At 50.1% G+C, this 27,969-nt stretch overlaps 14 protein-coding genes across 14 annotated transcripts; 9 read left to right on the top strand and 5 right to left on the bottom strand.

Annotated features, from left to right (window-relative positions):
• Nucleotides 1–168: 168 nt before the first annotated feature.
• M438DRAFT_357705 (PLP-dependent transferase) lies at nucleotides 169–1,437 on the top strand (the record flags this gene model as incomplete). Its single annotated transcript, XM_029907194.1, has 3 exons — nucleotides 169–257; nucleotides 308–933; nucleotides 983–1,437. 3 exons carry the CDS (start codon nucleotides 169–171, stop codon nucleotides 1,435–1,437), a joined length of 1,170 nt encoding a protein of 389 aa, XP_029757946.1.
• Nucleotides 1,438–2,662: 1,225 nt separating this feature from the next.
• M438DRAFT_69926 (uncharacterized protein) lies at nucleotides 2,663–3,305 on the top strand. Its single transcript, XM_029910266.1, has one exon. It carries the CDS (start codon nucleotides 2,789–2,791, stop codon nucleotides 3,128–3,130), a length of 342 nt encoding a protein of 113 aa, XP_029757945.1. The 5' UTR covers nucleotides 2,663–2,788; the 3' UTR covers nucleotides 3,131–3,305.
• M438DRAFT_347841 (uncharacterized protein) lies at nucleotides 3,254–4,341 on the top strand. Its single transcript, XM_029905996.1, has one exon. It carries the CDS (start codon nucleotides 3,425–3,427, stop codon nucleotides 3,992–3,994), a length of 570 nt encoding a protein of 189 aa, XP_029757944.1. The 5' UTR covers nucleotides 3,254–3,424; the 3' UTR covers nucleotides 3,995–4,341.
• Nucleotides 4,342–4,617: 276 nt separating this feature from the next.
• Nucleotides 4,618–6,247, top strand: M438DRAFT_347840 (tetrapyrrole biosynthesis, porphobilinogen synthase). The gene is made up of 2 exons (XM_029905995.1): nucleotides 4,618–5,593; nucleotides 5,646–6,247. The coding sequence occupies exons 1-2, from the start codon at nucleotides 4,779–4,781 to the stop codon at nucleotides 5,968–5,970; spliced, it is 1,140 nt and encodes a 379-aa protein (XP_029757943.1). The 5' UTR covers nucleotides 4,618–4,778; the 3' UTR covers nucleotides 5,971–6,247.
• A 382-nt stretch (nucleotides 6,248–6,629) lies between these two features.
• On the bottom strand, nucleotides 6,630–10,131 carry M438DRAFT_367636 (DUF917-domain-containing protein; the record flags this gene model as incomplete). The annotated part of the gene is made up of 10 exons (XM_029907979.1): nucleotides 10,026–10,131; nucleotides 9,904–9,972; nucleotides 9,732–9,849; nucleotides 9,515–9,683; nucleotides 8,982–9,461; nucleotides 8,262–8,932; nucleotides 7,749–8,209; nucleotides 7,547–7,686; nucleotides 7,308–7,493; nucleotides 6,630–7,246 (listed from the first exon to the last, which is right to left on the bottom strand). The coding sequence occupies exons 1-10, from the start codon at nucleotides 10,061–10,063 to the stop codon at nucleotides 6,630–6,632; spliced, it is 2,949 nt and encodes a 982-aa protein (XP_029757942.1). The 5' UTR covers nucleotides 10,064–10,131.
• A 460-nt stretch (nucleotides 10,132–10,591) lies between these two features.
• M438DRAFT_367635 (NCS1 nucleoside transporter family protein-like protein) lies at nucleotides 10,592–12,389 on the top strand (the record flags this gene model as incomplete). Its single annotated transcript, XM_029907978.1, has 3 exons — nucleotides 10,592–10,799; nucleotides 10,851–11,057; nucleotides 11,107–12,389. The coding sequence occupies 3 exons, from the start codon at nucleotides 10,592–10,594 to the stop codon at nucleotides 12,387–12,389; spliced, it is 1,698 nt and encodes a 565-aa protein (XP_029757941.1).
• Nucleotides 12,390–14,302: 1,913 nt separating this feature from the next.
• M438DRAFT_279196 (ras-like GTPase Ras1) lies at nucleotides 14,303–15,093 on the top strand (the record flags this gene model as incomplete). Its single annotated transcript, XM_029901071.1, has 3 exons — nucleotides 14,303–14,462; nucleotides 14,525–14,800; nucleotides 14,864–15,093. 3 exons carry the CDS (start codon nucleotides 14,303–14,305, stop codon nucleotides 15,091–15,093), a joined length of 666 nt encoding a protein of 221 aa, XP_029757940.1.
• Nucleotides 15,094–15,771: 678 nt separating this feature from the next.
• On the bottom strand, nucleotides 15,772–17,331 carry M438DRAFT_367633 (glia maturation factor beta; the record flags this gene model as incomplete). The annotated part of the gene is made up of 4 exons (XM_029907977.1): nucleotides 15,772–16,168; nucleotides 16,241–16,371; nucleotides 16,550–16,652; nucleotides 17,311–17,331. The coding sequence occupies 4 exons, from the start codon at nucleotides 17,329–17,331 to the stop codon at nucleotides 15,977–15,979; spliced, it is 447 nt and encodes a 148-aa protein (XP_029757939.1). The 3' UTR covers nucleotides 15,772–15,976.
• Nucleotides 17,332–17,371: 40 nt separating this feature from the next.
• Nucleotides 17,372–18,566, top strand: M438DRAFT_279042 (Molybdopterin binding protein; the record flags this gene model as incomplete). Its single annotated transcript, XM_029901052.1, has 3 exons — nucleotides 17,372–17,560; nucleotides 17,717–18,348; nucleotides 18,404–18,566. The coding sequence occupies 3 exons, from the start codon at nucleotides 17,372–17,374 to the stop codon at nucleotides 18,564–18,566; spliced, it is 984 nt and encodes a 327-aa protein (XP_029757938.1).
• Nucleotides 18,567–19,565: 999 nt separating this feature from the next.
• M438DRAFT_347834 (uncharacterized protein) lies at nucleotides 19,566–20,722 on the top strand. The gene is made up of 2 exons (XM_029905994.1): nucleotides 19,566–19,872; nucleotides 19,923–20,722. Exons 1-2 carry the CDS (start codon nucleotides 19,790–19,792, stop codon nucleotides 20,545–20,547), a joined length of 708 nt encoding a protein of 235 aa, XP_029757937.1. The 5' UTR covers nucleotides 19,566–19,789; the 3' UTR covers nucleotides 20,548–20,722.
• Nucleotides 20,723–20,816: 94 nt separating this feature from the next.
• M438DRAFT_323907 (uncharacterized protein) lies at nucleotides 20,817–21,668 on the top strand (the record flags this gene model as incomplete). Its single annotated transcript, XM_029903033.1, has 2 exons — nucleotides 20,817–20,950; nucleotides 21,002–21,668. 2 exons carry the CDS (start codon nucleotides 20,817–20,819, stop codon nucleotides 21,666–21,668), a joined length of 801 nt encoding a protein of 266 aa, XP_029757936.1.
• A 787-nt stretch (nucleotides 21,669–22,455) lies between these two features.
• M438DRAFT_367629 (uncharacterized protein) lies at nucleotides 22,456–23,389 on the bottom strand (the record flags this gene model as incomplete). The annotated part of the gene is made up of 2 exons (XM_029907976.1): nucleotides 22,456–23,233; nucleotides 23,283–23,389. 2 exons carry the CDS (start codon nucleotides 23,387–23,389, stop codon nucleotides 22,603–22,605), a joined length of 738 nt encoding a protein of 245 aa, XP_029757935.1. The 3' UTR covers nucleotides 22,456–22,602.
• Nucleotides 23,390–24,046: 657 nt separating this feature from the next.
• Nucleotides 24,047–24,987, bottom strand: M438DRAFT_367628 (uncharacterized protein; the record flags this gene model as incomplete). Its single annotated transcript, XM_029907975.1, has 4 exons — nucleotides 24,047–24,150; nucleotides 24,200–24,328; nucleotides 24,390–24,852; nucleotides 24,908–24,987. 4 exons carry the CDS (start codon nucleotides 24,985–24,987, stop codon nucleotides 24,118–24,120), a joined length of 705 nt encoding a protein of 234 aa, XP_029757934.1. The 3' UTR covers nucleotides 24,047–24,117.
• A 602-nt stretch (nucleotides 24,988–25,589) lies between these two features.
• Nucleotides 25,590–26,817, bottom strand: M438DRAFT_376580 (uncharacterized protein; the record flags this gene model as incomplete). The annotated part of the gene is made up of 3 exons (XM_029908673.1): nucleotides 25,590–25,671; nucleotides 25,730–25,916; nucleotides 25,968–26,817. The coding sequence occupies 3 exons, from the start codon at nucleotides 26,815–26,817 to the stop codon at nucleotides 25,590–25,592; spliced, it is 1,119 nt and encodes a 372-aa protein (XP_029757933.1).
• Between the last annotated feature and the right edge of the window lie 1,152 nt (nucleotides 26,818–27,969).

Below are 27,969 nucleotides of genomic sequence, written 5' to 3'. Positions count from 1 at the left end.
ACCAGCAAAGTGGCTCCTCAATCCCGCCTGAGTCTCATCTCGAGACACCTTGACCAGAGACCTCAACTCGAGTTGAATACACCTTACGCACACGAGCGCCAATCCAGTCCCCCTGACGACGTTCCATACAACCCTGTACCAGCTGTCCAAGAAGAGAAGAAAACCAACATGTCGAGCCAGCCGTCCCATCCCGCTCTGCTCATCCCGGGCCCCATTGAATTCGATGACCAGGTCCTGCAGTCGATGAGCCATTACAGGTATGGATTGCGTCTTGGTACCATACCAAGCATTGACTGACAGCCACCAGCGAGTCGCACGTAGGCGCACCCTTTGTCAAGACGTTCGGCGAGACCTTGACCATGCTCCGCAAGCTGTTCCAGACCGAGGACCCCGCCTCGCAGCCCTTCGTCATCTCTGGCTCTGGTACCCTCGGATGGGATCAGGTCGCTGCCAACTTGGCCGAACCCGGAGATGATGTCCTCGTCCTCCACACCGGCTACTTTGCCGACAGCTTCGCTGATTGCTTCGAGACATACGGTGTCAAGGCCACTCAGCTCAAGGCACCCATTGGCGACCGTCCTCAATTGGACGAAGTCGAGAAGGCCCTCAAAGAGAAGAAGTACAAGCTCTTGACTGTCACCCACGTCGACACATCGACTGGTGTTCTCAGCGAGATCGAAGCTCTCAGCAAGCTTGTCCACAAGGTCAGCCCCGATACGCTGGTCGTTGTCGATGGTGTCTGCAGTGTCGGCTGTGAGGAGATTCAGTTCGACAAGTGGGGAATTGACTGTGTTATTACTGCCTCTCAGAAGGCCATTGGATGTCCAGCTGGTCTGAGCATTGTCATGGCTTCTGGCCGTGCCATCAAGTCTTTCCAGAGCCGCAAGGTTCCCCCTACCTCATACTTTGGTTCATGGAAGAACTGGATGCCGAGTAAGCACTTCCTCTGTGTTTCCTCGATCGTGTTAACTGACGCGTACAGTCATGCAAAACTACGAGGCTGGCAAACCCTCATACTTTGCCACTCCTTCGCCCCAGCTTGTCCACGCTCTGCACACTACTCTTACTCAAATCACTTCCATCCCATTGGCCGACCGCTTCGCCGCTCACCGCAAGGCTTCGCAAAAGGTCAAGAAGGCTGTTGCTGACCTCGGTCTTACACAGCTGGCTGAGAAGCCCGAGAACCAGGCCAATGGTATGACTGCCATCTACCTTCCCAAGGGCATGACACCTCCCGACGTGTTGCCCAAGCTCATGCAGCGTGGTGTTGTATTCGCTGGTGGTCTGCACAAGCAGATTGCTACCCAGTACATCCGTTTCGGCCACATGGGAGTCAGTGTCACTGACCCCAACCGTGATGACATTGACCGTGCCATTGTCGCGCTGAAGGAGGGCATCACTGAGGCTCAGCAGGCCATGGATGCATCGGCTAGATAGACAAAAGTTTAATGACCTTGAATGTACGAAATGAAGATTGGTTAACAAAAGTGATGAAGACCTTGCATGAATCGGATAGAGGCTGTTGCCAATGCGTATTGTTGTCAACAGAAGGCTTCATGAAGTCAACGTTGAAGCTGAACATCGATCTTCCAAATCTTGCTTCGGAACCTGCACCCTCAATGTTTACACATCCACCCCTCATCTATGTTTGAGATGCTCTCGATCGCGCGGTCCGGACCTCGAGGCCCAAGCATATACAAGCACGTGCGATACATGACCTGCATGGTGGAATGCGCCTGGGCATTCGCATGGCGCCAAGTGTCAGGGAAACTCACTTGAGCCTCAACCCGCGGAGTGCCGCCTCTTTATTCCCGTCCAACGTCCACCCTTCTGTACGCGCTTCTGTTGCTTCACCTGCTGGACGAAAGAGACCTACGCTCGGTACCTGACTACCTCCACATATTTCACTAAACTTTCTTCTCGCGATGGCCGGATCAACGACCGTTGACCTCTTCTGTCTGCTCGCGAGATGTCATCGGAGAAGTGATTCCAATTGCTTCCACTTCTTGTGGCTGCCATACCATAGCGATCATCAATGAGGCTCTTCTACTTGCGGACAGCGAATCGTAGCGAGGATCTGCTTTTGACTACCCCGTCGACTAGGCGGTGGCGGAAGTTGTAGGTTTGTTCTGCAGACGCTAATCATTTGACATCAGCGTAGAGTTACTAGACCTGATCATCGGCTCCCGGATATAAGTGCATCAGCGGTCTTCCGGGTATATCTCCCCAGTGTTTCTAAGCACTCCGTAACGCATTAGAGGTCTGGACGGTACACATTCCTCGTGCTGGAACCATCGAAATAGAGATTTCGTCGTCCATACTCGGAGTACTCCTACACGCTCCATAAGACGATTTGTCAAACCATAATGTAGAGGTCCGCGGTTCTTCTTACTCAGATAACTAACCACTTCACGTAAACTAACCACACCTTTGGTCCCCATCATTCTGTAGACATTCCCCGGATCTCCATTGAGTTCGGCGATCAAGCCTTTTTCAACATCGCTCCGCGGATCACACATCTAGTCCACTACACTGACACATCGCGCAGAGATGAATTCTTCTGTGCAGAGTAAGAACATGCAGTCATGCGGACGCAACCAATAGCCGCGGGATGCACGAGCTAATACCACATCAGCATCAGTCACTAAATCCCACGGACGACAAGAGCATTTCTTCGATCTCGTTCGCTTTGCAAAGCCAATGCAAACCATGCAGACAACTCAATTCTGTGCTTGGCGTCAAAGATTACCCACAATGGCACTTATTGGATGGAGTCTCAGTCTTTGCCATGGCAATCTCGTCTGACGGTAGATTCTGGACTGGACTTCAACTGGTAGTCTCGCTGCATACAGCTGCAGTAGATGACGTCTGGGTCCATCACGCCTGTGCATCAGACACAACGCTCGTGGGTATTGTATTGAAAGTATCAGTGGGTCTTGACTCGTGGGCCATAGGGACAGACCATCATAGCAGTAGCCCAAGCTCGCCCCGACTGACATTGCCAGAATTTGCTCTTGCATCTAGGTTCACTCCGCACCGGGCAAAGCCATTGATACACAACCTGACTGGGGGCAGGAGCTGTGCAGACATCCGCCAATATTGCATCATTGCCAAGTCGTTCGAGCAATAGACAACTGACTACATCCAACACCTCCTTGGCAAGGTGCATTATGCTTCTCGACGTCCGCGGTATGACGGCGATCATCGTCAGGTCCTGTTCCCGAGAAGGATTGGCTCTAAAGCCGGGATGAAAATATTGAGATATCGAGATCGCAAAGAGCAAGGCGAGGACAACTTCGAGGTATAAGAGTCCTGCTGTCTGCTCCCCAAGACTGAACATATCAACTCACTATCTATTCTTCCCAAGCCCAAGACTCCTTCAACCTTCCATCTCAACCCCTTCCAACCAAAACCACCAACAGCCATGCGTTTCACTCAGACCTTCTTCATCGCCGCAGCTCTTGCTGCTGTTGGCTTTGCCGACGATGACGGACCTTGCGACCCTCAGAACGACAACGGCGTAGTCTGCAGCAACGGCACTCCCGTCTCAAGCGATGGTGTCGCAATCAACACAAACAGTGTAACGACCACTGTCACAGACGCCGATGCCTCAAGCACCAGCCTTGGCTCTCGCATCTCTTTGATCTCTTCCACAGACACTGCTATTCTTGTGTCCACCAGCACCAACGTCGAATTTGGCACAACCTCTCTTCCTTCGTCTCTTGACACTCGCACTGCCACCAACTTGAATACCATCGTTCAGACCCGTGAGTCCGTTTACACGACCAACACCCTCAGCAACTCTGCAAGCAGATCTAGCGCAATCAGCAACACTGTTGCAACCTCTACCAACACGGTTACCACTGGCACTGCTGCATCTGGAACTGCTGCTTCGTCCACTTCGACCGACAACTTTGCCGCCCTCCAGACCGCGGGAAAGTACGCTCCTTTCGGTGTCGCAGTTGCCGCTCTCGGTTTTGCTGCCGCCCTCTAAGCAATGACTTTGTAAAGTCTGCCTTGCGAAGATTCCTCCAAGCAACCAGAGGTCAGAACGAAGTCCAGCGTGGGCCGAAAAGTATCAGAACTAGGTGTCAGCTTTCAAACCTGGATAGACTTGCTCTTTGGGGACGATTGTGAGGAGGAGATGTATCTAATAAGTCTGTAGCATGATTATTTATGAATTTCTTTGTACCCAAAACTTGTGTCCCAGCTTTTCTATGTGCATTCGTAAGTTGAGGGTGATTTTGAGAGGCGATAGATTGGAGGATTCGGTTTACTCTCGTTTGCATTTCGTTTGCATCGATTAGTTCTCGATACTGCGAGTGTTGAAATGAATTTCCTGAAGAATGGTCTGATGTTCTGAAGGAGTCGTTCGGTCGGCATCGGCGACAGGTCGGGAAGGAGGCAACCGAGAGAAACGGCTCTTGCCGAAGTCGACATATGCAAAGGATGCGATTGGCCCGAGGCATGCGGCGGTATTAGATGAGAGATGACACGAGGGGTTCATATGCGCCTTCCTTCGATGACAAAAGTAGAAAGTGCTCCTTCTTTGTGCATTTGAATCCAAACTCCTTTTCCCTGCCTTCCCTCTGGTCGTTACTACATATTCTCATCTTCCTCGCGATAATCGTCGCCAATTGACCTTGTACCCCGCCAAAGACACGAATTGAAACAAGAAGTGACGTTATACACGACCGCCGAACCATCTCCGTCGCCGCAAATCATCTTTCTCTCCTACAAGTGACTCGCCGTCACCAAGACACAACACAACACACATCATGTCGTTCTCATCACTCGTATCTGATCTCACATACCGCGACCGCAACGGCGGTGCTGACGATAGAAGATCCACCGTGTCACGACAGGTATCTACCATGTCGCGCGCCCGCTCTTACGCCAGCACCGCAGCCACCAGCGTCAGCATCACCGGAGACATCTCCAGTCAACTTCACGGTGGTTACAGCCATCCCCTTGCCCGCGCATGGCAGGCTGAGCGCCAGTTGACCAAATCAATGCTCATCTACCCCCTGTTCATCACCGACAACCCAGACGAGGAGACTCTGATTCCTTCATTGCCTGGCCAGTACCGCCGTGGCCTGAACAAGCTCGTACCTTTCCTCCGTCCTCTGATGGCAAAGGGTCTCAAATCAGTCATCCTGTTCGGTGTTCCTCTTCAACCTGAAGCAAAGGACGCTCTGGGCACCTCCGCCGATGACCCGACCGGCCCCGTCATCGCTTCGATACGTCTGCTTCGCAAGGCTTTCCCTTCACTCTTCATCACCGCCGATGTATGTCTTTGTGAGTACACCAGCCATGGCCACTGCGGTATCCTGCGTGAGGATGGCAGTCTGAACAACGCCCTCTCGGTCGACCGCATCTCGGACGTCGCCATGGCCTACGCTGAAGCCGGTGCCCACTGTGTTGCTCCCTCAGATATGAACGACGGTCGCATCCGCGCCATCAAGCTGAAGCTCATCGAAGCTGGAATTGCACACAAGGTTGTCCTCATGTCTTACTCGGCCAAGTTCAGCGGCTGTCTGTACGGTCCCTTCCGCGATGCTGCTGGCAGCACTCCCTCGTTCGGAGACAGACGGTATGTCTTTTGGACAGATTCATGCATTTCACAAACTGATTCCTTCTTCTAGCTGCTACCAACTCCCCCCTGGCGGCCGCGGTCTCGCTCGCAGAGCCATCATACGCGACATCAACGAAGGTGCCGACATCATCATGGTCAAGCCCGCCTCTCAATACCTCGACATTATCAGTGACGCAAAAGAGATTGGCAAGGACTTGCCTGTTGCCGCATACCAGGTCAGTGGTGAGTACGCCATGATCTGCGCTGCCGCCAAGGCTGGTGTCTTCGATCTCAAGACTATGGCTTTCGAGGCCACTGAGGGCATTCTCCGTGCTGGCGCAAGCATTGTGGTCTCGTACTTCACTCCCGACTTCCTGGACTGGCTCGACAACTAGATCACAGGACACAAAGATCTCGGGATACTGGCTATCCTGCCTTTGCTAATGTGTTTCGGTGACCTGTCGCTTTTCTTTTCGCATGTCCTTCTCAAAAAGGGACTGGAGTTCTATTCAAGGATGGGGTAGGCGTTTTCTCCGAGGCTCATCGATAGCCTTTTGCTTCTTCTCTGAGCGATTTCTCCCTTGACTTTACTTTTCTTGTTTGCTTCTTTCGCCGTCTCTGGCTTTGCTGTAACGATACCAAAAAGAATACCAACGAACCATCTCGACTCTACGATGAAATCTTATTATTAAAGCTCGATTGTACTTTTCTTTTGTGGTGTTGATTTAACTGGGTGGTTGCTATGCTTTGATGATACGATACGTCATGAGACGACCTTCGGATTTACTGTCCATAGGGTCGCTCATTCTTGCTGGTGAGATGAGATGGTACTGCTGTGGGAAGAGTCGGGCTACCCTTGTAGATACAGCGGATCATGGATGACTAGCGGGTGATCTGATCTCCCTGTTATCGAGGAGCTCTACAAGTGCATGCGTCCAAGTGCAAGATATTTCCGGAACGATCTGTGTTGGTCATGGAGAGCTTTGTTCCAAACCTCACTATGTGGCATGCTACATCAACTCATATGTCTGATTGTGATTGTTATCTCTCATACCTAGTTCGAGTACTCATCAATCACACTCCTAGGCTTGACGAACTTCCCTAGTGGCTTGTACTCGATATCATCCAATCCGAACGCTTTGGGTCCTCCAATTTCAATCGCTCGTGGTGTGGAAGTCCACTTATCACTAGCCGTGATGCCAATAACAGTAACCAGTAATCCATACCGATACTCTGGTGTCCCGATAGCCTCACCAGACTGTGCATCGATCACGCAAATTAGATCAGGCACGATTGCCAAAACCTCCTCCCTGCCATCCTCTGTCATCTTGAAGGCCGCGATATTCTCATTCTTGAATGGGATCTTGACACGGCCTTTAAATTCAGATGGAGTGCTGTCGTTGGCGGCTTCGATGATGACTTCGCCATACACATGACCGTTTCGAAGCGTTCGTTCTACGCCGATGATTTTGCCTTTGAAGATCACTTTTGCGGCCGAGGGGCCACCGACTTCAGCGATGATGCTTTCGGCTACGGTGTCGATGCGGTTGGCCTGGCGGGCTTGAGCGACTGCGCGACCGATGCGCCAGGAGAGGGAGATTGTGTGTTCGACTGCCCAGCGTTTGGTCTCTGCTCCTGTTACCGGGCCTTCTGCGCAGCCGACGTGTGATCCTGGGTGGGAGAGATCAGTGATGTGTTCGAGAGAAGAGAAGAGAAGGGAGGTGTGATCTACCCATTTGGGAAAGAGCAGCTCTGATGATTCGTTCGACGGCTAGATCTGATACTGCTGTTGGCATGTATAGCAGGTTGCCATTACCATCTGCTGTAGCGATGGGGCAGAAGACGCATGGGCGTTCGTTGAAGACCACTGGTGTTGTTTGCCATTTTGTTGGATATGCTCGTCCCATCCAGTCACCATCTGCTACTATTAGTATCTCTTGGATTGACGTGGTTCAAGAGGTATCGACTTACCGACTGTTGGCAGATTCATGTTGGAACTGGCTCCCAAGATCATACCTTGCAGACCGTTACCACCACCTATTTCGAGCGCTATCATTGCTGTGGCTTTTCTGTCGCACATCTCGTAGAGGCCGCGTTGGGCATCCATCATCCTGAAAACTGTCAGTGATGCTGCTTGCCATTTGCTTCAAGACGAAGAGAGAGGAACACTTACTCGTCTCCAGGAAGTTTCTCAATGCCTACTGTCGGCGAACCTGCTCCGCCACCACAGCCTACATGGTCATCGTCTTTGAGATCGTGAGGGTTGATCACTCTAATAACGTCTCCGTCTCTGAGAAGACTCCTCATACGAAGCATATGCGAGTACGGACTACCACCACCACCGGTACCCAGAATGTAACAGCCGACTGACATCCAGTCAAGGTCGGTCTCTGAGACATACCAGACTCGGTCCACAACCTTTGGCTTGTAAGTAGAGATGTTGACCGGCTCCGCTGATACATGCTTCTCGATGCCATTGATGGCAGAATGCGGCTTGTTCCCATCCTTCTCGTACGCGTCCATAACGTTTTTGTCCGAGAGTAGTTCTTCTGTGGCCTGCTTCATTTCGTTCGCACGACTGTAGTCAAATTCTCCTGCAGCTCTGATAACGAATCGACTCTTGTTCGCAATATACTGCCATCGGTGTCAGCTTTTCCATAGAATATCTCAAAGAGTGACAACTTACTGGTAGTGGCAAAGTTTCGACTTCGACAATTTTTACCGAATCTTGGGCCGCTCCAGACTCAATTGCTCTTTGGACAGCCTCCTTTGATATTTCTTCAACCAGAGTCGCAACGCTCTTCGTCTCGGTAGACTTGACAGTGTCTACCACAGCACTGACTCTGGCAATTGCGGCTCCAATAGCGTTGGCAACACCAGAGTACTCAGGTTTGATGACACGACTTGCTCCAGCCAACTCATCAGGTGCGATGACAGCTCCACCACCGACCAGTAAAACAGGTAGGTCTTCTGGCGAAGTCTTCATGGTGTCGACTGCCTTCTCCAACATTTTCTTCACTTCCGCCTTGAATGAAGAAATGCCATCATTGATCAAATGTTGCACCTTGCTTCGGTCGCCAATGTCTATTGAGGTGTTTCCAGCGACTGTGTAATCGGTAGTGGTAGGAACATTGCCGTTGAACACAAGGGCCTCTGTCTGTATCTTGTAGCCTACGCTGTCAGGTCCAACAGTGAATTCACCGTCATGCTCTCGCACAATGGAGCCACCTCCGAGTCCAATACTTTTGACGTCGGGACATGAGAAGTTCATGCGGACGCCAGCAAACTCGGAGTATGCTGCGGCTTGTCTTGGGAAACCGTTGGCAAGCAACAAACCAACATCAGTCGTCGTACCACCTGGATGCGTGTGAGAATCGTGTTGATGAGGATGTGTTGTGAGGCTCACCAATGTCAATTACCATCATAGCCTCCTTGGTTCCACCTTGCGCAAGGTATGCAGCACCTCTCATACTGTTTGTTGGCCCACTGGAGAAAGTTCTGATGGGTAGCCGAGATGCCATCTCTCCGCTCAGGATCGTTCCATCATTCTGGCTCAAGAAGACAGGGCAAGTCAATCCAAGTCGTTTGATTGGCTCCTGGAATGAGCAGATAGTCTTCTTCGCGAAAGGGAGAATTGAAGCATTCAAGATTGCTGCATTCTCGCGCTCCAAGAATCCAAGATTGGCGACTTCCTTGGAAAGGACAACATGGCATCCAGGAAGAGCTTGATTAATGATCTGCGCGGCTCGTTCTTCTTGATGATGTGTCGAGTCAATCGGGCTGAAGATTCCGTTGACCACGATGCTTGTGATGCCTTTCTCTTTGATGATGCAGCATTGCTCTTTGATCTCTTCGGCGTTGATATCGGAGATCAAGTTGCCATCCACTGAGCACACTGTATTAGATCATGGAGCGACAACAGCCTGTAGTCTGTCCTACTTTCGAGACCTCCTTTGACTAAAGCATGATGACCGAGGATAAGATCTCTCATGTCGGCTGGCCAATCGATGCATGGTAAGGCATGCTTGCTGAAGGGGCCGCAGAGACGTATCACCGCCACTCGAGCGAGTCTGGCAGCATCTCTCTCTACCACCGCATTTACGAAATGCTGTTCTCCAGTCAGAAGTGGTCTCCTGTTCGTTATGTCACGACGTACCGTGGTACCTATGGTCACAGAAGCAACATCAGAAGGATTTATCTTGGCCTGATCAAACATGGAAACGAGAGCATTGCTGATGCCCAAGCTTGGATTTGTGGTCGTCGGAGCTTTGTGCCTTGAATTTACATCAGCTTAAAGCCTTTGAGATACATCTTTTTTGCAAGCTCACCATGCTATAACTCCTTTGCTAGGCTCTGACGACTTTTTTGGATCCAAGACAACGCCATCAGTATTTGTACTAACAAGTCGTTGATTAGCCAAGGATCGAGGTCTTCTTCAAGGTGGACTTGCCCGCCAACATCAACACCGATTCTGAGCACCTTGGGCATTCTGCAAATCAGTCTTGTTCAAATGTAATGGACCAATTGGCAAACAAGATCTTGGAGATGGGAAAGAGAGTGGACGGTATCAAGAGATGCGATGATAAATGCTCGGCGGAGGATGGTCAAATAGCCCGATGCCGGCCTACAGCGGCCTATCTTCCTTGGCAGAAGGAGCGGCCAGCACTCCTTCCATTTCAAAAATATGACCCCAAGCGAATGCATGGTGTGATTTGAGAACCTGGTTTGCGTGTCAGTGTTATGTCGCAACCACCAAGGTTGGCGAGCGTGCCCGACGCAACGTCGTTTATCGGCTCCAGATTCGTTATCAGATCGACCTTGCTCCGCACAACCACCCAAGGATCGGCAAACACTGCACTCCAGCTGGCCTATCTTGATATGTACAAGACTCCCTTGTGATGATAGCGGCATCTGGCCAATCGCAACAATGCTGATTGGCTTACGACAAGTATATAGCGTAGCATATCTCCCGTAGTATAAAGATTATCTCATGAGAAGTCCACTCCCAAACTCAAGATGGGATCCCTACGCTTGCGACAATTGAAGGAGAAGATCCAACTCAAGGGCGACGAAGAAGAGCATGAGCAGGTTGATTCATGGTCCAATCGAGATCTCATCCCACTACCACCGTCGCGAAGAACTTGGGGCTGGTTTCACTTCTTCGGATACTGGACGCTGAACTCGCTGAATGTCTCGAATTGGCAAACGCCTAACACCTTCCTGTGTATGTTCTGCATTGATACAAGTGTGAAATTTGGCTGACACTTCAGGGCAGCTTATGGACTCTCCGTTGGTCAGAGTATGATGGTGATTGTTGTTGGAAAGCTTCTGGTCACATTCTTTTCCACACTCATCGCTTGGTGTGGACTCAGGTGGCACATCGGATTCACGGTACAGAACCGCTACACTTGGGGACTCCGTGGAAGTTACATTCCTCTGTTGCAAAGAATTTTGCTGAACTTCATCTGGTGTGCAATCCAATGTGAGTATGCCATGCAAACAGACGAACCGACGACTGACCAATTGCGCAGGTTGGAACGGAGGTCGGTTGATAGCAGTGTGTATCACAGCGATATGGCCGTCCTTTGCGAAGATGCACAATACGCTACCATCATCCATGCCAACCACGACATATCAGTTCGTTGGCTTCGTCCTGTTCTGGGTTTTGTCAGTCCCTTTCCTGTTCGTCCGACCAGAGAAATTCCGGCTACCCTTCTTGATCACATCAATATACTGTGGTCTGGGCATGCTCAGTATGATGATCTGGTCACTATCCGTGGCCAAAGGTGTAGGACCGCTCTGGACGACTGGGCAAACTATTCCGGAGAACTCATCCTGGAACCTTCATTGGCTCGAGATGAAAGGCATCAATCAGATTATCGGCGGCATCGCAGCTGGAATAACTAACGGCTCTGACTTTTCGCGTTATGCTCGATCACCGAAGAACTACGTCCTAGGCACTGTTCTGTCCGCTTGGGTGACTGGCGTTCTTGTGAGTCTGGTAGGGCTCGTCGTGACTGCCGCTTGCCAAAAGATATACGGTGAGGTTTATTGGAATCCACCGGATCTCCTCATGCGCATGATGGACAGTGGTGAAGGCTCTTCCAAAGCAAGAGCGGGAGTTTTCTTCCTTGCAGCTGGCTTCGCCTTGACTGGCATGTTCGAGAATGTGTGCGGAAACGCAGTCGCAGGAGGCATCGACCTTGCAGGACTCTTCCCACGGTATCTCGATATTCGAAGAGGTGCCATTCTGACCTTTGTCGCTGTGTGGGTTTGCCAGCCATGGCAGCTTGTCAACAAAGCGGCTACTTTCGTCAGTGTGCTGAGCTCCTTCTCGGTCTTCCTGTCACCAATCATGGGTGTCATGGTGGTTGATTTTTACCTCTTGCGCAAAGGCAGGATCCAGCTCAGCCATCTGTACAGGACGAAAGACACGTCGTACTGGTTCACCAAAGGTGTGAATTGGCGCGCCATACCAGCCTGGATTTGCGGGTGGGCGCCCACTATTGGTGGACTCGTTGTTACTGTTGGAGGTTCATCGAGCCCTCCTCGAGGCTTGGTCAAGCTGTACTACATGGCGTTTCTGGTCGGCTTTTTCGTGAGTGGAACGGTGTTTTACCTGCTTAATTGGATTTTCCCGTATCCTGGTATGGGCGAATACGACGAGGTGGACGTCTATGAGACCTTCACACCTCAAGAGGCTGCCAGTCTTGGAGTGGTACAAGGTAATGAGCCACAGATGCTGAATGGCATTGATACGGATTCAGAGCATGGAAAGCTGCAGCACGAGACGATCGTTGAGAAGACTGTGTAAAGTCCGGTGATGGAGGTAGACAATGTTTGGAAATTGTCTTGTATGCACAATGACATGTGCGGTATCCTCATCGAAGAAGCTTCTGGGTGTTGAATCGATAAACCACGCGGGACGTTGACCCAAGAGTGTGTCAATGCGGTACTAGTCAGCTGCTTGCCGAAATTTCTTAATAGTTCGTGACTTTGATACAACTTCGATCAAGCTCGAATACAGGAGTCTCTACCGCATACTCTTCTTCTAAAAAAAACTGTCCATCAGGGTCGTAAAATTGCATACAACGACTTGTGGAGACTCAACATGCGATCAGAGTAGATGCGACTCCGAGTTTGATGTCTGGGGTTCGCATTGGCGTCGGAGTAGCCTATAAGATGCCATTAATAGAACGTTGTCGAATTCCGAGAATGTATACAAGCGACATAGCGGACGCCATGGAAGAGAAGTCAAAATTGTTTCCAGAAGCAATCACGTTCCCTTTGGCAGAGACAGGTGACGAGACAGCAAAGGAAGTTGTCTCGGACACACGTGCTTGGTTGTGCTTGAGACCCACGCTGCCGCGCGCCGGCAGAGAGTTACGGGCGTACAAGGGAAGGGCCGCCACTATTGGCTTCTGGAAGCGCCATTCAGAAAGTGTCACAGCTCGGATATGGGAAATTTCCTTCGAATCTTCGATGGAAGAAATGTGACGGTGACACCGGCGTGGCCAGGAGGGTGATTGAGCAGGTGAAAGCCCAGGGAATGATGTCAGTAGATCTAAGCGAATCATGTAGAGCGCGATAGGGAGATGTATATCTATACAAAACAGCTAGAAGGCGAGAAGAATTTGCAGCAATATCTTCTTTAATTCATCAAGCGAAAGATAGACGCGGCACGGACATGATGCGATAGAAGTTAGAGGGAGAAAGAAGGAGGTAAAATTGGCTGGTGGTCAAAAGGGAAGCGGGCAAGAGATTCTGTTTAGATTGGTCAGAGGTGGTTTTGGCTAGGGCCCGTCTAGAGGCAGTTGGGGTGGGCGGTTGTCCCGCCGGCGGAGTGACGCCTAAATTGGCTGGCAAGTGTTTGTTTGACCGAAGACAGTTCACATCTGACCGGTGGGCTCGTTCGCCAGCAAGAATCTTCAAGACACATGCAGGTTGTAGCCGAGTTATGGGAGAGGGTCGAGCGAGTGGCGGGCGAGGAGCAAAGGGATTGATTAGCATGTACTTTCGAGGGTCAGGAGAGGGCGCAGACTAGTTGTTGACAACAATCAAATAACGATGGGCAGATCGGCGAGGCAACCAATCAAGAGGGGAGCTGGGTGAAAGGGAGGGCAGACTCTTTGGCCTTCTCCAGGTTTATTGATGGCCTCTGCAGCGTGCATTTCTTGATCTTGACTCGATTGCAAGTCAAGTCAAGACTCCATCCTCATAATTGCGAACTGTGCACCGTCCATCGTCAAAGGCCCGTTCACGCTCGAATCGAATTGCGGCTTCCCCTGCAGTCCGAGCCCCCGTCGTCGCCCTCTCGTCTATCTCTTAACCCTGCTGCTTGTTCACCGTGCTTGACGCTGCTTCCTGCCGTCCAGTCTCGTCGTGTTTGTCTTGGCCGCCGCCCTGTCCCTCGCTCTAGCCACAACTTCACCCAAGTCGGCATTCACCTTCGTGCATCGACCGTTGAAGCCTGCCGGTGCCCGTTTTTCCTCTACCCTCATCCACTCTTGCCCAGCAGCAGTCCTAGATCTCTAGCCTCTAGTCGACACTCCGAATCCAGCCTTCTCCGCAGCTGAGATTGAATCATCACCACTCTCTTCCGCTCGACTCTCCAACAACTCCGTCGCCCATACCAGCCCTCGTCCATCGCCCTCGACCAATTGCATCAATCGCCCACCCGCATTCCGTCTCTTATCGCCGCAATGGCATCAAAGGTATGTGCCGGCCATGCCGCTTTGTCGTCGCGACGGCGCGTGCTCACCTTCGTCGCAGTTCCTCCGCGAGTACAAGCTCGTAGTAGTCGGTGGTGGTGGTGTCGGAAAGTCGTGTTTGACCATCCAACTCATTCAAAGCCACTTCGTCGATGAATACGACCCGACAATTGAAGGTTCGTCCCTATCGCCGCTCCCCGCGCCCACCATCTCTTCTGACCGCGACTCCTCCCCACAGATTCATACCGCAAGCAGTGTGTCATCGACGATGAGGTCGCACTCCTCGATGTGCTCGACACAGCAGGACAAGAAGAATACTCGGCTATGAGAGAACAGTACATGCGCACTGGCGAAGGCTTCCTGCTCGTCTACTCCATCACCTCGCAACAATCCTTCGAAGAGATCAAGACTTTCCAACAACAAATATTGCGCGTCAAGGACAAGGACTACTTCCCTATGATCGTCGTCGGAAACAAGTGCGATCTGGACGGAGAGAGAGAAGTCTCGGTTGAAGGTGCGTCCCCCCTCGTCCTCTCGTGTTTATTTGTTCTGGCCGTTTGACTGACACCCCCTGCAGAGGGCAAGGAGCTCGCTCGCAGCTTCGGATGCAAGTTCATCGAGACATCGGCAAAGTCCCGCATCAATGTTGAGAACGCCTTCTACGACATCGTCCGCGAAATCCGCAAATACAACCGCGACATCACCGGCGGCGCATCGGGCGCGAGAGCAAATGGCGGCCCCGCCGAGAAGCTGAACGTCGACGAAGGCGACTCAGATGCCGGCTGCTGCAAGTGCACCGTCATGTAACACCGCCTACACACATACCCGCACACCCGACCGCCCTTCGCTATACCTCTTTTTTGTGCCTGGAGCTTTTAATCTTCCCTTCTTGATCTGACTTTTAGAGAGCCTTGGTTGTCTCTTTCTCTTTCTCTGCTTTATCGTTCGATTCCCCCAGCACTCTCCCCCATTGTCTTTCTTCTCTTTCTATCTTTTCTTTTATACCATTTTATCAACCTCAAAGCGGCGACAGAAGTCAGTGCTCCACCCGGCACAGATACACAGGCTCCCGACGTATTACAAACGGACGAAAGCCGCGAAGGTCTACAAGAGGCGGCAACGATGATGACAGTAAAGGTGGAGGACAAAGAAAAAATCACATCAAATGAATGGACGCAAGAATGCCGTCTGCTTTTTCAAATCTGTTTTTACGTGTTCTGTTTCTCTGCTTGCCTTGTCGAAAGTTGTGTTGGAACGATTGTGGTGGTGGTCTCGCTGGCTCGGAGAGAGACCGGATCAGGCGCCAACATCACGCTATCTTGTTTGGCTTGCCTCTTGCACCTTGCAGAACTCTCTCCTTTCTCCTTGTCATAACAGCATGTGTCTCGGCAGTTGACAAGGTCGACTGCGCAACGGGACAAAAGATCGGCGTTCATGGGCGACAAATCGATACTCTTTAGATGTAATCTCAAATGTTTTTTTTTTCGAACCATCACACATCCTGATTCAAGTACACACGCATGTGGGGAATCTAGGGTTATCTCGGCCGATCTGTCCAACGCTCTATTTCCATCAAGGTGTATGATCGTCGTCTTGCAGGCTCGTGGTGGCCGCGGACCTTTTGACCGAAGCACAGCAGCGCCATCTTTCATGGTATCAACATCCCATACTGTGATATAGCCGATCCGTTCTACTCTTCTCCTCTGAGTTGTTCTTCAATCTCTTCCAACTCTTCAACACTGTCGATCTCGATGATGCGGCCGACTTCTGCTTGGTTGCGCATCAACTCTTTTGCACCGGCGTAGACCATCTTGAGCTCGCTGTTGCAGGTGACGGGGAGGTAGTATAGCATGACGTATGGAACGGATAGACGGCCGGATGCCTGGAGCAGACCACGAAGTCAGCAAACCATTCTTTGGCATGTAAGAGGCAGGTTTAAGGGTGTTGTATATACCATTGTCAAAGGATAGCTGAGGAGAATGAATCTGGGCGAGTGGTCGGGCAGTTCTTCGCCCAGTAGGCTTAGATCGGTGTAGACTTCATCATCTGCTTTTGAAATTTCGAGGGTCTTTTTGTCGATTTGGTCTGTTCCTTGTGGTAAAATATATCAGTCTCGGTGTTCCGTGGTCTCTGGCTGGTCTCTCATCGTGTGTTCCCTCTCTCTGTGTCCGTTTCTGTTGTGTGTGTGCCTTGTTCCTAGCTCTTTCTTTTCGACTCGTGGATATCGGTCTCTCTGGTCCTTTTGGGGGAAGCGCTTGCTTACAGATTACGGCCTGAGGGTCCTTTGCTCTCGAGGTTCCTAGGCGGAACTTGCGCAGTGCGGTCTTGGTTTCGGGCGAGAAGGTGTAGAGGCGTGCTTCGGATGCCTGTTGCGATGTTGAATTAGCTGGGGTGCAGCGTCAAGATGACCGGAATATGTATACCATCTTGTATAATTATGCTGGGGTGTGAAATGTATGTCAAGAGTATTCGAGTCTTGTGGTGACGGAGATTCAGGGTTGAGATGCCCCGCAGTCGGTTGACGTCGGTGCTGTGGGATGCGTCTCCGAGAAACGTTGCTCAAGACCACGAGGTGCGACTGATACAGCACCCTTTCCACAGTGTCCTGGAGACGGTGGGATTGCTTTGAAAAGTTGTGCACAGGCTCAGCATCTTGAATTTGATCGAAGCTTCGGATGTCATTATCGAATTGCAAGCAGTCAGCAGATGCAATGGTCCCAGGTCAAATGCTGGGAAGCAGTAAGCTCTTTTTTCGTGAGCTCAATATCTCACGATCAGGGTCAGAGCCACTGTTGTAGCTCTACACACAAGTGTGATTCCTTTTCAAGGTTCATATTGAGGTGCTGACAACCCCATAGCTCGCGGTATGGTACAAATATCGTCGACTCGACAGATTAACAGGGTTGCACCTCTTACAAGTCAGATCTCAAAGCCCGATCCTCGCAACACGACTCGGCCGCCGGCAATCGCTCCCCGCAAACGACAATGACATATTGGACTGCATCTTCCGTGGACACGACGAACATATCTCGTTCCTTCCTCCATTGTTGATTCCATTTTACAAAAGTCTTGTCAAGACCATCACATGTTCTCCCGCCTCAATCAAGTGGCACGTCACCTAAGCCGTCCTCTACCAAACTACTTGCATCAATCCGCAGCAGCTGCAACTAGCAGACTCACCAGCAACCCTACAATCATGGCACAGGCAAACAACAAGCGCACTATCAACACTGCGGCATGTCTGATTATCGGTGATGAGGTTTTGGGTGGAAAGGTTGGTCAATCACTTTCCTTTGCTCATATCCCTGTGGACTCTGCATCATATTCATCTCATCATGATGGTGTTAGTGAGGACATGGCAGACATGAATAAACCGATTCGTGGTAATGCGAGAATAAAAGAAGGAATACATCGCTGACCATTTATCCAGACCGTCGACACCAACAGTGCTTACCTCGCCAAGTTCTGCTTCAGCCTAGGCATCAACCTTAAGCGCATCGAAGTTATCGGTGACGAGGAGTCCGAGATTGTGGAAGCCGTTCGTCGCATGTCTTCAAACTATGACTTCGTTGTCACTTCTGGTGGTATCGGTCCCACTCACGACGACATTACCTATCAAAGCATTGCCAACGCCTTCGATCTACCCTTGGTACTTCACGATGACACTTTCTCACGCATGAAGCGCTTGAGCAGACCTCACCCTAACCAGCCCAACTTTGACTGGAACACCCCATCACCCGCACTGGAAGCCAAGAAGCGCATGGTGATCTTGCCGTACGACAAAAACCTGTCGAGCGAGGAGCAAGTCGTCTTCACAGCTGACGACCTCTGGGTACCTGTCGCCGTCGTCAATGGGAATGTTCACATCCTGCCTGGTGTACCTAGACTGTTCGAGCGCATGCTCACCGGCTTGAAGCCAGGACTTCTTCCTAGATTGACCGACCCCGAGGGCAAAGGTGTTTACCGAATTATTATTTCGACACCCCTGCCTGAGAGTGGAGTTGCATCTTACTTGACTGAGCTGGCGAAGAAGGTCGAGCCTGAAGGTATCAAGGTTGGAAGGTAAGCAATTGATCATCGTATTTTCCGATGAGAAGACACTAATGAAGATATGTAGTTACCCGAGATGGGGTAAGGCGAGAAACACTGTCACTCTGGTAGGCAGAAACAAGGAGTACATGGACAGCCTCGTTCCCGAGGTTGAGAAGGGTGTCCAGGGCAAGCGTGTCACAAAGGAAGGCGAGGATGACGTTGATGGCGAGTCTGACAAGGACACTTGAGATATCTGACACTTGCTTCATTTGTAAGTATGTAAACATACATATGGCTGACTTAGCTACGAATGCTCATACTGTGGAAACTCACGACTCAATCTATCACCGGAACAGAATTCGATATGTCTCAACGATCAGATTCTCGTATTTCGTTTTGACCGACAACGTCTGATGTTTGAGTCTGCGACGCGTGAACGCAGTCGTACAAGCACGCCGACGACATGTCTAGCAATGTTCGCCCGCAGTATGGACGTGATAATAGCAATGCTCTCGCTCTGGCATGTAGAACGTTCCTTGCAGAGCAAGACTCTGCTTGTGGCCAGTAAGGACAACATCTCTCAGAAACTCTCGAGGTAAACTATCCACGAATCCGGGTTCCAAGAGATCTGGGAATTGCATTTTGTAAGTGACCCAATCCACACGTTGCTTTCGTAGAGCTGAGGCAATGTGTGCTCATAAATGGATGTAGGTCGGTCAGTATGTACCAAGTTGGTTGTCTCATGTTTTGCCTGTAGCGCGTTCATGGCCGCGTTTTGAAGCGCAGGGATGATGCATTCCTCACCAAAGAGCCAGAGCTCTTCTAGCGTAGCCAACGGCAAATCCGAACCTTCCAAGAGTTGACCTCTGTGAAAGCGTATCCGCCAGAGGATGCCGGATGCGAAGATGGAAAGAGCGAAGAACTCAAAAGGATCAAAAGATTGTTTGAATCCTTATGAGCTTTGCTGGGAAGTTGTGACACACGATCTTGGCCATCTCGCAATCCAACTCGAAGACACGCGAAAACATACTTGTGGCTTTCTCAGAAGTCCACGTTGGAGACACCATCACAAAGTCACAATACTCATAACACCATGATCCGACAAGAGGCCATCATTCATACCTTTCATCGCCATCTTCTGCGAGTGGGACCTATTACACCCCCCTTCGAGCAGTCTTCGTTGATGGTCATTTGAACTATGGTCATCTCGGTTAACATGTCCGCGAGCTGACAACAGGCTTCGGGCTCAATCCTGCTCAAAATGTTACCGACGACCGTCGAACTTCGAGGACCAGTTATCGCCTTATTACTCGGCGCCTGGCCGCAAACCGCTACTCGAGCCTGGCGGTTCAATTCCACTTTCTGTCTCTCAACCACAACTCTTTCACGCAAAGCGATCATTCATACGAGATAACTGGGTCCGTATATGTTTTTCTCTTCTCGACGCTTTCGGAACTGGACACTCGCGGTCATGGTGATTCATAAAGACGAGAAGCAACCGGCGTCCAAAGAAGTCACGAAGGCTGCATCAGTGCTATCCTCGGAGCCTGGTGGGTGAGTTTATCAAGCCAGTCATAGTAGTACAGCTGGCTGATACTTCCAAGCGCTTGCTTCCGGGACATAGCAAAGATTGTCGTCGGCCCCGAGGAAAGAGAATTCTTGATCCACAAGGGTCTTCTCTGCCACTACTCAGAGTACTTCCGTGGTGCCTTGAGCGGATCGTTCAAAGAAGGTCTTGAAGGAGCTGTCCCGATGCCACAAGAAGATCCATATCTGTTCGAGATTGTCGTGTCTTGGTGCTATACTCGCAAATTACAAGATATGGCAGACAAAGCTGGCTCGGAAATGGATTACCTGGACCTCATAAATCTCTGGATCTTCGGCGACAAACACATTATTCCAGCACTCCAGAATGCTGTCATGGATGCTTTTATGCAAAAGAACGCGGCAGTGAAACATATACCCTCCTGTTACATCTTACACATCTACGAGAACACCATGCCTAGATCACAGATGCGTCGAGTCGTGATAGACTTGGTCGCATATACCGGAGGTCTCGATGAATACGTGGAATGTACAGAAGAGAAGGAATACCGCCACGAAGAGGCTTGGGGCGACCTTGTACTTGTTCTGGACAAAAGGGACCAGAAGGCTTGCGAGTTGAACGCATTACCGAAGAGAGGAAAGTGCTACTACCACGTACACAATGATGGGGAGAGCTGCAAATAGATGCGCGCGAAGCTTCGCGTATCATCAAGATAATTGAAGCAAGATGAGTGCTCTATCTTGCTCAGATTTATGGACAGTCCGCCCAGTCGCGCAAAACACTTACCTCTTGACTCAGAGAATACGACACCAAGACTTGACATTTTGCTACGAAAAGCGTGTGCCTCGGATTCGATCACTCTCCTCCTTTGGCTACTTTGTTATCTATCTGTCACACCCTTCGTCTCCTCTTTCAACGACTGCGCTTTCCTGCCATTCCGCGCAGCCAAATCATGTCTCATGCAACCAAAAATGACTCTGATCCAAAGAGTTCGGCACACATTTCGAGCTCTGAAGGTGCCTCGTCGAGTTTTGCACACGTTGCAAATACCAAAGCTGCTTGTGTGCCCTGGTCAAAACTGCCCGTGTAAGTTCCGCTATGTTTGTCTCGAATGCGCGACTAACTGATGCGAACAAGCGATTGCCGTAAGGACATTGTGACGATCAGATTCGAAAAGTCAAAACAAGGGTTTCACATTCACAAAGGTGTCTTGAGCTTCTGGTCCGACTACTATCGTGGCATGTTGAACGGCTCGTTCAGAGAAGCAAAGGAAAAAACGCTCACCTCTGACGAAGACCCATACATTTTCACCATATTCGAATCGTTCTGCTATACCAACCAACTCACTGATGGAGCTGTGACCAAAGGCACCGATCTCCTATTCACCACTTTGGTACGTCTCTGGATCTTCGGCGATAGAGTCATCGCTCCAGCTCTCCAGAACATGGCCATGACTGCTTTGATGGAAAAGAGTGTTACAGGCAACGTGGTCCCGATCGAGAGGGTCATGTATGTTTATGAAAACACGATGCCCAGATCACCTCTGAGACGATGGTTCATCGACAGGATCGCACACACGACTTGCGTCCAGTCATGGCTTTCGGAACATGAACCGTGGTGGAATGAAGAAATTCTCAAGGACCTTCTTGTCGTCTCATCTGGACTCAACGACTTGGATCGCGAGCAAAACAAGCTGCCTGCATACCGCATGGGGTGCTATTATCACGTTCATAATGAGGGTAAAAGTTGTGATCAAGGGCAACTGTCAGAGACTTGCGTTTTGAGAGCTTGGATAGAGTCATGAGCCATGTCTTCAGATACCCATTGAGAAGAACAACAAGACGTCGATGAGAACGAGACTCGAGACTTTCTGCCCAAGCGGGACGTATTCTATGCTCTGTTCTCCAAGCAGTCTTTGCCCCTTCGAGACTCGTAGAGTAAAGTACATAGATATAAGAGACTTCGACCAGATCCCGAGATTTCAATCAATAATTGTAAAGGCTTTTCGCATTTCACAATGCGGACCTTGAGAATGCCATGTCATCCAACATATCTCAAGTACTTCCCACCTTCTACTGTATAACGTTCCATCATATCAGACCTTTCGAGGCCCAAATCCTTTCTTCCCTGAAAACTCATCCGTCTGTGGACTCTCCCTCTGAGTATTTTCAATGTGTTATCTTTTCAGTCTATGATTTACCTCGAGTGAATCCCTTTTGAACAAGTACTGATTTTCATATCGTCGCTTGATCATTTCTTTCTTCTTGCTCGATGCTTTACCTGACTGATCAAGATGTTTGATTGATTACCACTTAAGTTCGGTCAATTCTGAACGTGAATCTGTATCCCTGTTTACGTACTAAAGAGATAGAGAGTAGACAAGAGACATTTGAGTTGTACCAACAAGCAGGCTTGGTACGTTATGATGTGTTACGCTCAATCATAGGATATGGTCTCGTGTGGTAATCGTAACGGCTGCTGATATACTCATCCAAAGAATCCAGAGTGACAAAACATGATATTTTTTGGGGGCTCTTTACACTACGGTTTGGCAAAGAATCTCAAGAACACTAGTGGGTTTGAGCTTTTGAGACAGAGAGTCATACTACAAGAGCATGATTGTTTGAAAACCCTCGGACACGTTTCCAATTGTCAATTTGCGTTGTGCAGTCCAATACGGCGGTTCAATCCTTGTTGGAGAACTACTCGTGTCTCGCTGGAGTAATTTCTAAGCCAGCTCATGGACAGCTCTCTCCTTCGTTGTGGACATGATAGTAGCACTTGGCCTTCTTAGCCGCTGGTAATCGAAAGTGGCCAACATCCTCTTTGGACTTATCGGAAAGGGTGAAAGCAAGATCAACCAGAGCTTCTAGCGGGTACACCTCCATTATCTTGTCACGCGGCTTCTCGGATACGGTTATCTCATAGGCCATCATATCTGTGATGATTCTTCGCAGTGGGGAGCCGTGTAGGGTGTTGTCGTAGATGGTTCGAAGGTGAAGCTGCCACGGTATGCTTCTGAGCTTGTCAGATCTCTCTTTGAACGCGTCGATAGCCTTATTCTGGAGTGCAGGAACGATGTACTTGTCTCCAAATATCCATAAAGCAACAAGAGTAGTGAAGGAAAGATTGGGTCCCTTGACATCAGTTGCGTCGCGGAGCTGGCGAGTGTAGATGAAGCCGTTGAAGATATCGAAAATAGCAGGGTCTTCGGTAGGAAGTGACAACTTGCCCTCAGCTGCCTCTTTGAAACTGCTGTCGAATGCGCCGCGGAAGTAGTCGGAGTAGAAGCACAGGAGATCTTTGTGAATCGAGAAAGCTTGTTTCTCAGGACCGACTTCGACAACCACGATACCGCGGAAACAGTTGCTGCCGCTGGGTTAGACTCAGTAAATTATAAATGCTATCACAAACCTACTTGGGAGGTGCCTTGGATGTGACAGACACAGCCTTAGTGACTGCACTTGGAGTCTTCGTACTAGGAGTGGTTGAGCTGGACGAGGGCTTAGTCGGAGGTGTCGACATGATGGCTCAGTCGAGTCGAAGAGAAGTGAAACAATCGGTGATGAGGCGAGAAACGTAGTAATCCGGCTTCGAAGATGGCGATGGTTTCGAAGTGATGCAATGTAAGATGAGAAGGCGCAAAGTCGATATTCGAGCAGAGATGCAGAGTCCAAGGCGCCGGCGTGTGAAAGTGTTGCGCAGACTTTGTCTCGGAAGTGAGAGAGAGACGTGATTCAGCGCAGAGCAAGCCGTGTTCAGTGAGGCGCGATTTCGATGGAAGAACAAATCAGGGAGAGTAAGTTGTGCCCATCAGTGAAAATCTGATGCTCGTGATGGGTGATGGTGACAGGTGATGAGATGCGCGAAGACAGAAAAGATTGTTGTGGTGGGAAAGTGGATGCAATGCAGGAAAGAGAGATCGGTGTGAGCCAAGTCTAGAAAGCGCGGCTTGGTTGACGTGAAAAATGGAAGGTGCGCTGTCGTGAGTATTTCCAGTGAGTGATGATAGGTGGGCGTCGATCTGAGATTCAGTTTCCGAAGAACAGTCAAGGTAAACATATTTGAGTTGCATAAAAGAATCTCGAGAGAGCGGTATCAATTCGTTATGCGTAACCGTCTTCATAGTGGTGACCATTCTCACTTCCATCTCGCCCCAAAGTCCTCCTTTCTCTATGCTGACGAAAAATCCTGTCCTGTGAATTGTCCGTTTATCCTCAAGCCCTTAATTTCATGTCTTGTTTTCAGCCTCCTCATTGCTCTGCATTGGCTCCGCATGTTTGTGTCTAGGCCTGTGAGTATGGTTGTCGATTTCATTCAGATAGCAGAACATACCGATGAATCAACAATGCTCGCCCTCTGCGTGAACATGGTAATGGCACTTTCCTTGCTCAGGAAGGTTTCGGGGTGGGTGCCCAAGATACCAGGCTTTACTGATACCGCGAGCAAAGTCGACAAGAGAGTCTTTACTCCAATTATGCAGCAAGTCCTTATTTAAGATGGAACAAGCGGCTTTCTCGTGAACCATCCTGAACACTGAGATATCTATCGCAAGTCTGCGGAGCGGAGATTCTTGTATGGTATCCTGGTAAGCGATTCGTACGATGCAAGTGTTGAACCGGTTTGACTGCTTTTGCTTCTCCAGTATTGAGTCGATAACACAGTTTTGGAGAAGAGGTATCTGGTACTTGTCGCCAAAGACCCAGAGCCTAGCGAGTGCACTGAAGCTGGGGTACTTTTGGTAGTCCGGCTGATCTTGAAGATCTTCAGTGTTGAGAAGCGAGCGTGAGTAGAGCCAGACTTGGAAGCTCTCAAACACATCCACCTGGGCGTCAGGCAGCTCGATGCGACCTTCAGTAGCTTCCTTGAAAGATCCGTTGAAGGCGGCGCGAAAGAAGTCTGAGTAGAAACAGAGCAACTCCTTGTGCACAGTGAATTCTTGCTTGCTGGGGCCGACAGACAAGACAACCGTGTTCTTGTAATGTTTCCTGGGAGATTGATGTGGTCAGATTATTGCAACGAAAACTAGACAGGTAGACGTACTTGGATGGCAGTCTGTTAGGCGTCGAGACAGCTTTACCTGCTGAGTCACCGATGTGTGATTTGTCTGGTGGAGTAGTCATGATGGTTGATTGAACTTGGTGATGATTGCGAAAAGTTCGTGGAAAGAAGAGAAGGTAGACGAGATGCTAAGTCTGAAAAGAAAGGAGTGCGCAGTCTTGACGATTTGGAGTGAGAGACAGTCGCGGTGGTTCACTTGTAGTGAGAATGCTGTCAACGGAAGTGAGTGAGTGTACTACTACTGCGAGGCGAAGTCGTAACAAGTGAAGGACGACTTACAAGAATGTGTTCTGAGGAAAGCACTACGAGACAAGACAGCGATTCGAAAAATGTTGTCATACCTTCCCACAAACTCCCTACCTCTTCTCGTCAGACGTCTAGAAAAATGCACATAAATCACATACCGAAACTGTTAACCAAGAGCACCCAAAAAGTGAAAGCAAAAAGAAGAAAAAAATCCATTTCATAACAAAAGACAGGGTATCCTCCATGCTTGTATAACAGCAACAACGTAACAAAAATCCACCACAAAACAACGAACATCTCCCCTTCCAATATTAAGAAAGACAAAACGAAACAAGAGTGCAAATTCATAACAATCATCCATATGCAGACGGTCCCGCCGCTATGCTTTGCAAGAAAAAGACGACGAGAAAGGCAGACATTACTTTCCGACTTCGGCGAGACGTTGATTGACGGCTTCGATCAACCTTGGGTCTGCTTGTGATTTGTGCGATTTTTGTGATCTACATTAATGCTGTTAGTACGCATGAAGATGGGTGACTGGTGGGATGTATGACATACGGTTGATCGCGACAATCATGACAGCGCTCGTGAGCACATTTGCCGCATGTTCTGCTGTGGCTGGTAAAGGGTGTTGTGCATTCGTGGCACGTGTAGCGGACGCGCTGGCGAGGTTTGCGGTAGACGCGTTGGACGCCGGCAGGTGCTTTTAAGATGGGATCTCTGATTGTGGAGATGGAATAGGGTACTGTAAAAATGATTAGATCAGACGTCTGATGTTGTAGAGCGGAAGTCTTACCATGACGGGATGAGCGAGGAGAAATAGAGCCACTCTTTCTGTCTTTGCCATGACGAAAGCTGTGGGAGATACGAATGGGAGTAAACTCGGGAATATCATCATCAACTTCGAGTGTTGGCAAGAAGCTATCATCAACCTTAATAGGATCCAGTGAAGTCGAAGGCCGCGAAGTCTGTTTGCCTGAAATCGACACATTGCTGAAGCTGTTGAACTGTTCTGAGACATCTGCCGGTGCTTCTGCCATGGGGGAGTCCAGATCCGTAGAAGACTCTTCAGAGACAACGTGGAACGGATAATCCCTCGCTTGAGCCATGGCTTCTTTGATCCCTCTACCAGCGGTACGGGGACAGTCTCCACACAGCCGGTGATGGCAAGCCCGACAATGAATACCATGACCAAAGTCGACACCACACTCATGACAGCTACGGTGAACACGCATCCTTGCAGGCTTCTGAACACGCCGAGCAGTGGCAGGGAAACTAGAGCGGTCACCACCAGCGATATTCACCCCGAATCGATCACGCAACTTTTGTGCCCTCTCCTGATACACGGAAGCCCGGTCGATGTGGAATGTTTCAGCTGTGGCTGGTGGGGTAGGTCGAGATTGCTCTTCAGGGACATCATTCGTCGTTTGTGGTTCCTCGGCGTCGATTGTGTTCATGAACAATGTATCATCATGGGAATGTTCTTGAGCATCAGGTGTCTCGGCACTTGATTGTGGAATGCTGTCATCTACGTCGGCATCCTTGCTTCCTCTCCGGATTGTAGTGGTGAATCTCTGCAAATATTTGCGAATCTGGCCTCGACGACCGTGCTCGAAGGCCGAGTCTAGAGGCGGGGATGGTGGCATACCGGACAGGCTGGCGGGTTGGTATTTCTGGGGTAGTCCAATTAAACTCCTGTCAGACGGCGACGATGGGGTCGAACAAAGTAAGCTTGTCGATGGCGACAGCGATCCAAAATGTGTTCCAAGGGCAAAGTCAAACCAAGAATCCAGTCAGATGCAAATCGGTCCAACGACGATGCGTTCCCGAAAGACAGGGTGGCCTAAAAGAGTAATGGGCAACAGGTGGTCATTCAAATCTAGCGCGAACCCAGACAGTCGGAGCCCAAGCAGATGAATAAAAGCTGGAAACGAATGGTTATAAAACCTTTCCAGGACGACAATAAGCAAGGTACTCTATGGGTACCAAGTAACAAGAGTCCGGGTGGATGAGGAGTGCGACCGGGTGAGATTGCTTCGAAGGGGATGAATGCCAAGAACCAGGCATCTCAATTCGCGAAAAAGGCGGCCATCGCTGGAGATTTAAAACAAGAAGAAAAGAAAGACTGCCAGGAGACTGCAAAGATTATTTCGCTAACAGGGAAAGTGTTCGGGGGGCCAGACAACAATCAAGTGCAGCAAGCAGCCAGGTCACCTTTCTGGACCCTAAATTGAAAAAAAGCGGAGCAAGCGGTTGGACAGGGACGGCGCGAAATCACAAGGTCAGGCTGGGAAAAGCAGCCTAGTCTGTGCTCGTTTCTTTCTCGCAGGCGCCGGTCTTTTCTCTTGCTGCTGTTCGTCTCTGGTCCTCGCGTAGGCAGGGTAGGGTATCACCCGTAGATAAGAGGGAAAACGCGTGCACCGCCGCGTGGAGCCCTTCCTTATACAGATGAGCAAAAGGGGTGGGGGCCCGATGTTGTTTGGAGCAAACGAAACGAGAAGCACGACAGATGATAGTGCGGCTGATTGGCAGCGGGAAGGTGCAAAGAAGGATACGAGTGTGTCAAGTGAGTTGCCTGATCGCCTGCTGCTCGACACTGTCAGAGAATCCCACGCACCAGGGACTGGTTTCTTTCCGTGGGCCAGAAGACTGGGAGATGGGTGAAGAACGACGGGGACAGAAAAGAGTGGGATGTGCGAGTCAGAATGGGTTCGGGAATCATCATGACTGCCTCGCTTGGGAAGCCTTCCGACTGTCTTTCTCACCACACTCCGAGTTGCATGAGTAGAGACGCCCGA

Source organism: Aureobasidium pullulans (genome assembly GCF_000721785.1).
Source record: "Aureobasidium pullulans EXF-150 unplaced genomic scaffold scaffold_17, whole genome shotgun sequence".
Taxonomy (NCBI): Eukaryota; Fungi; Ascomycota; class Dothideomycetes; order Dothideales; family Saccotheciaceae; genus Aureobasidium; species Aureobasidium pullulans.
The sequence above is the reverse complement of the archived record's forward strand: the minus strand, read 5'-3'. Positions and strand labels throughout refer to the sequence as shown.

Excerpts from the sequence above, each read along its gene's own strand:
- M438DRAFT_69926 (XM_029910266.1), top strand. The coding sequence starts at position 2,789 with ATGGCAATCTCGTCTGACGGTAGATTCTGGACTGGACTTCAACTGGTA.
- M438DRAFT_347841 (XM_029905996.1), top strand. The coding sequence starts at position 3,425 with ATGCGTTTCACTCAGACCTTCTTCATCGCCGCAGCTCTTGCTGCTGTT.
- M438DRAFT_347840 (XM_029905995.1), top strand. The coding sequence starts at position 4,779 with ATGTCGTTCTCATCACTCGTATCTGATCTCACATACCGCGACCGCAAC. Across the intron at positions 5,594-5,645 it reads CCCTCGTTCGGAGACAGACG|CTGCTACCAACTCCCCCCTG; the intron begins GTATGTCTTTTG and ends TCCTTCTTCTAG.
- M438DRAFT_347834 (XM_029905994.1), top strand. The coding sequence starts at position 19,790 with ATGGTGATTCATAAAGACGAGAAGCAACCGGCGTCCAAAGAAGTCACG. Across the intron at positions 19,873-19,922 it reads CTATCCTCGGAGCCTGGTGG|CGCTTGCTTCCGGGACATAG; the intron begins GTGAGTTTATCA and ends GATACTTCCAAG.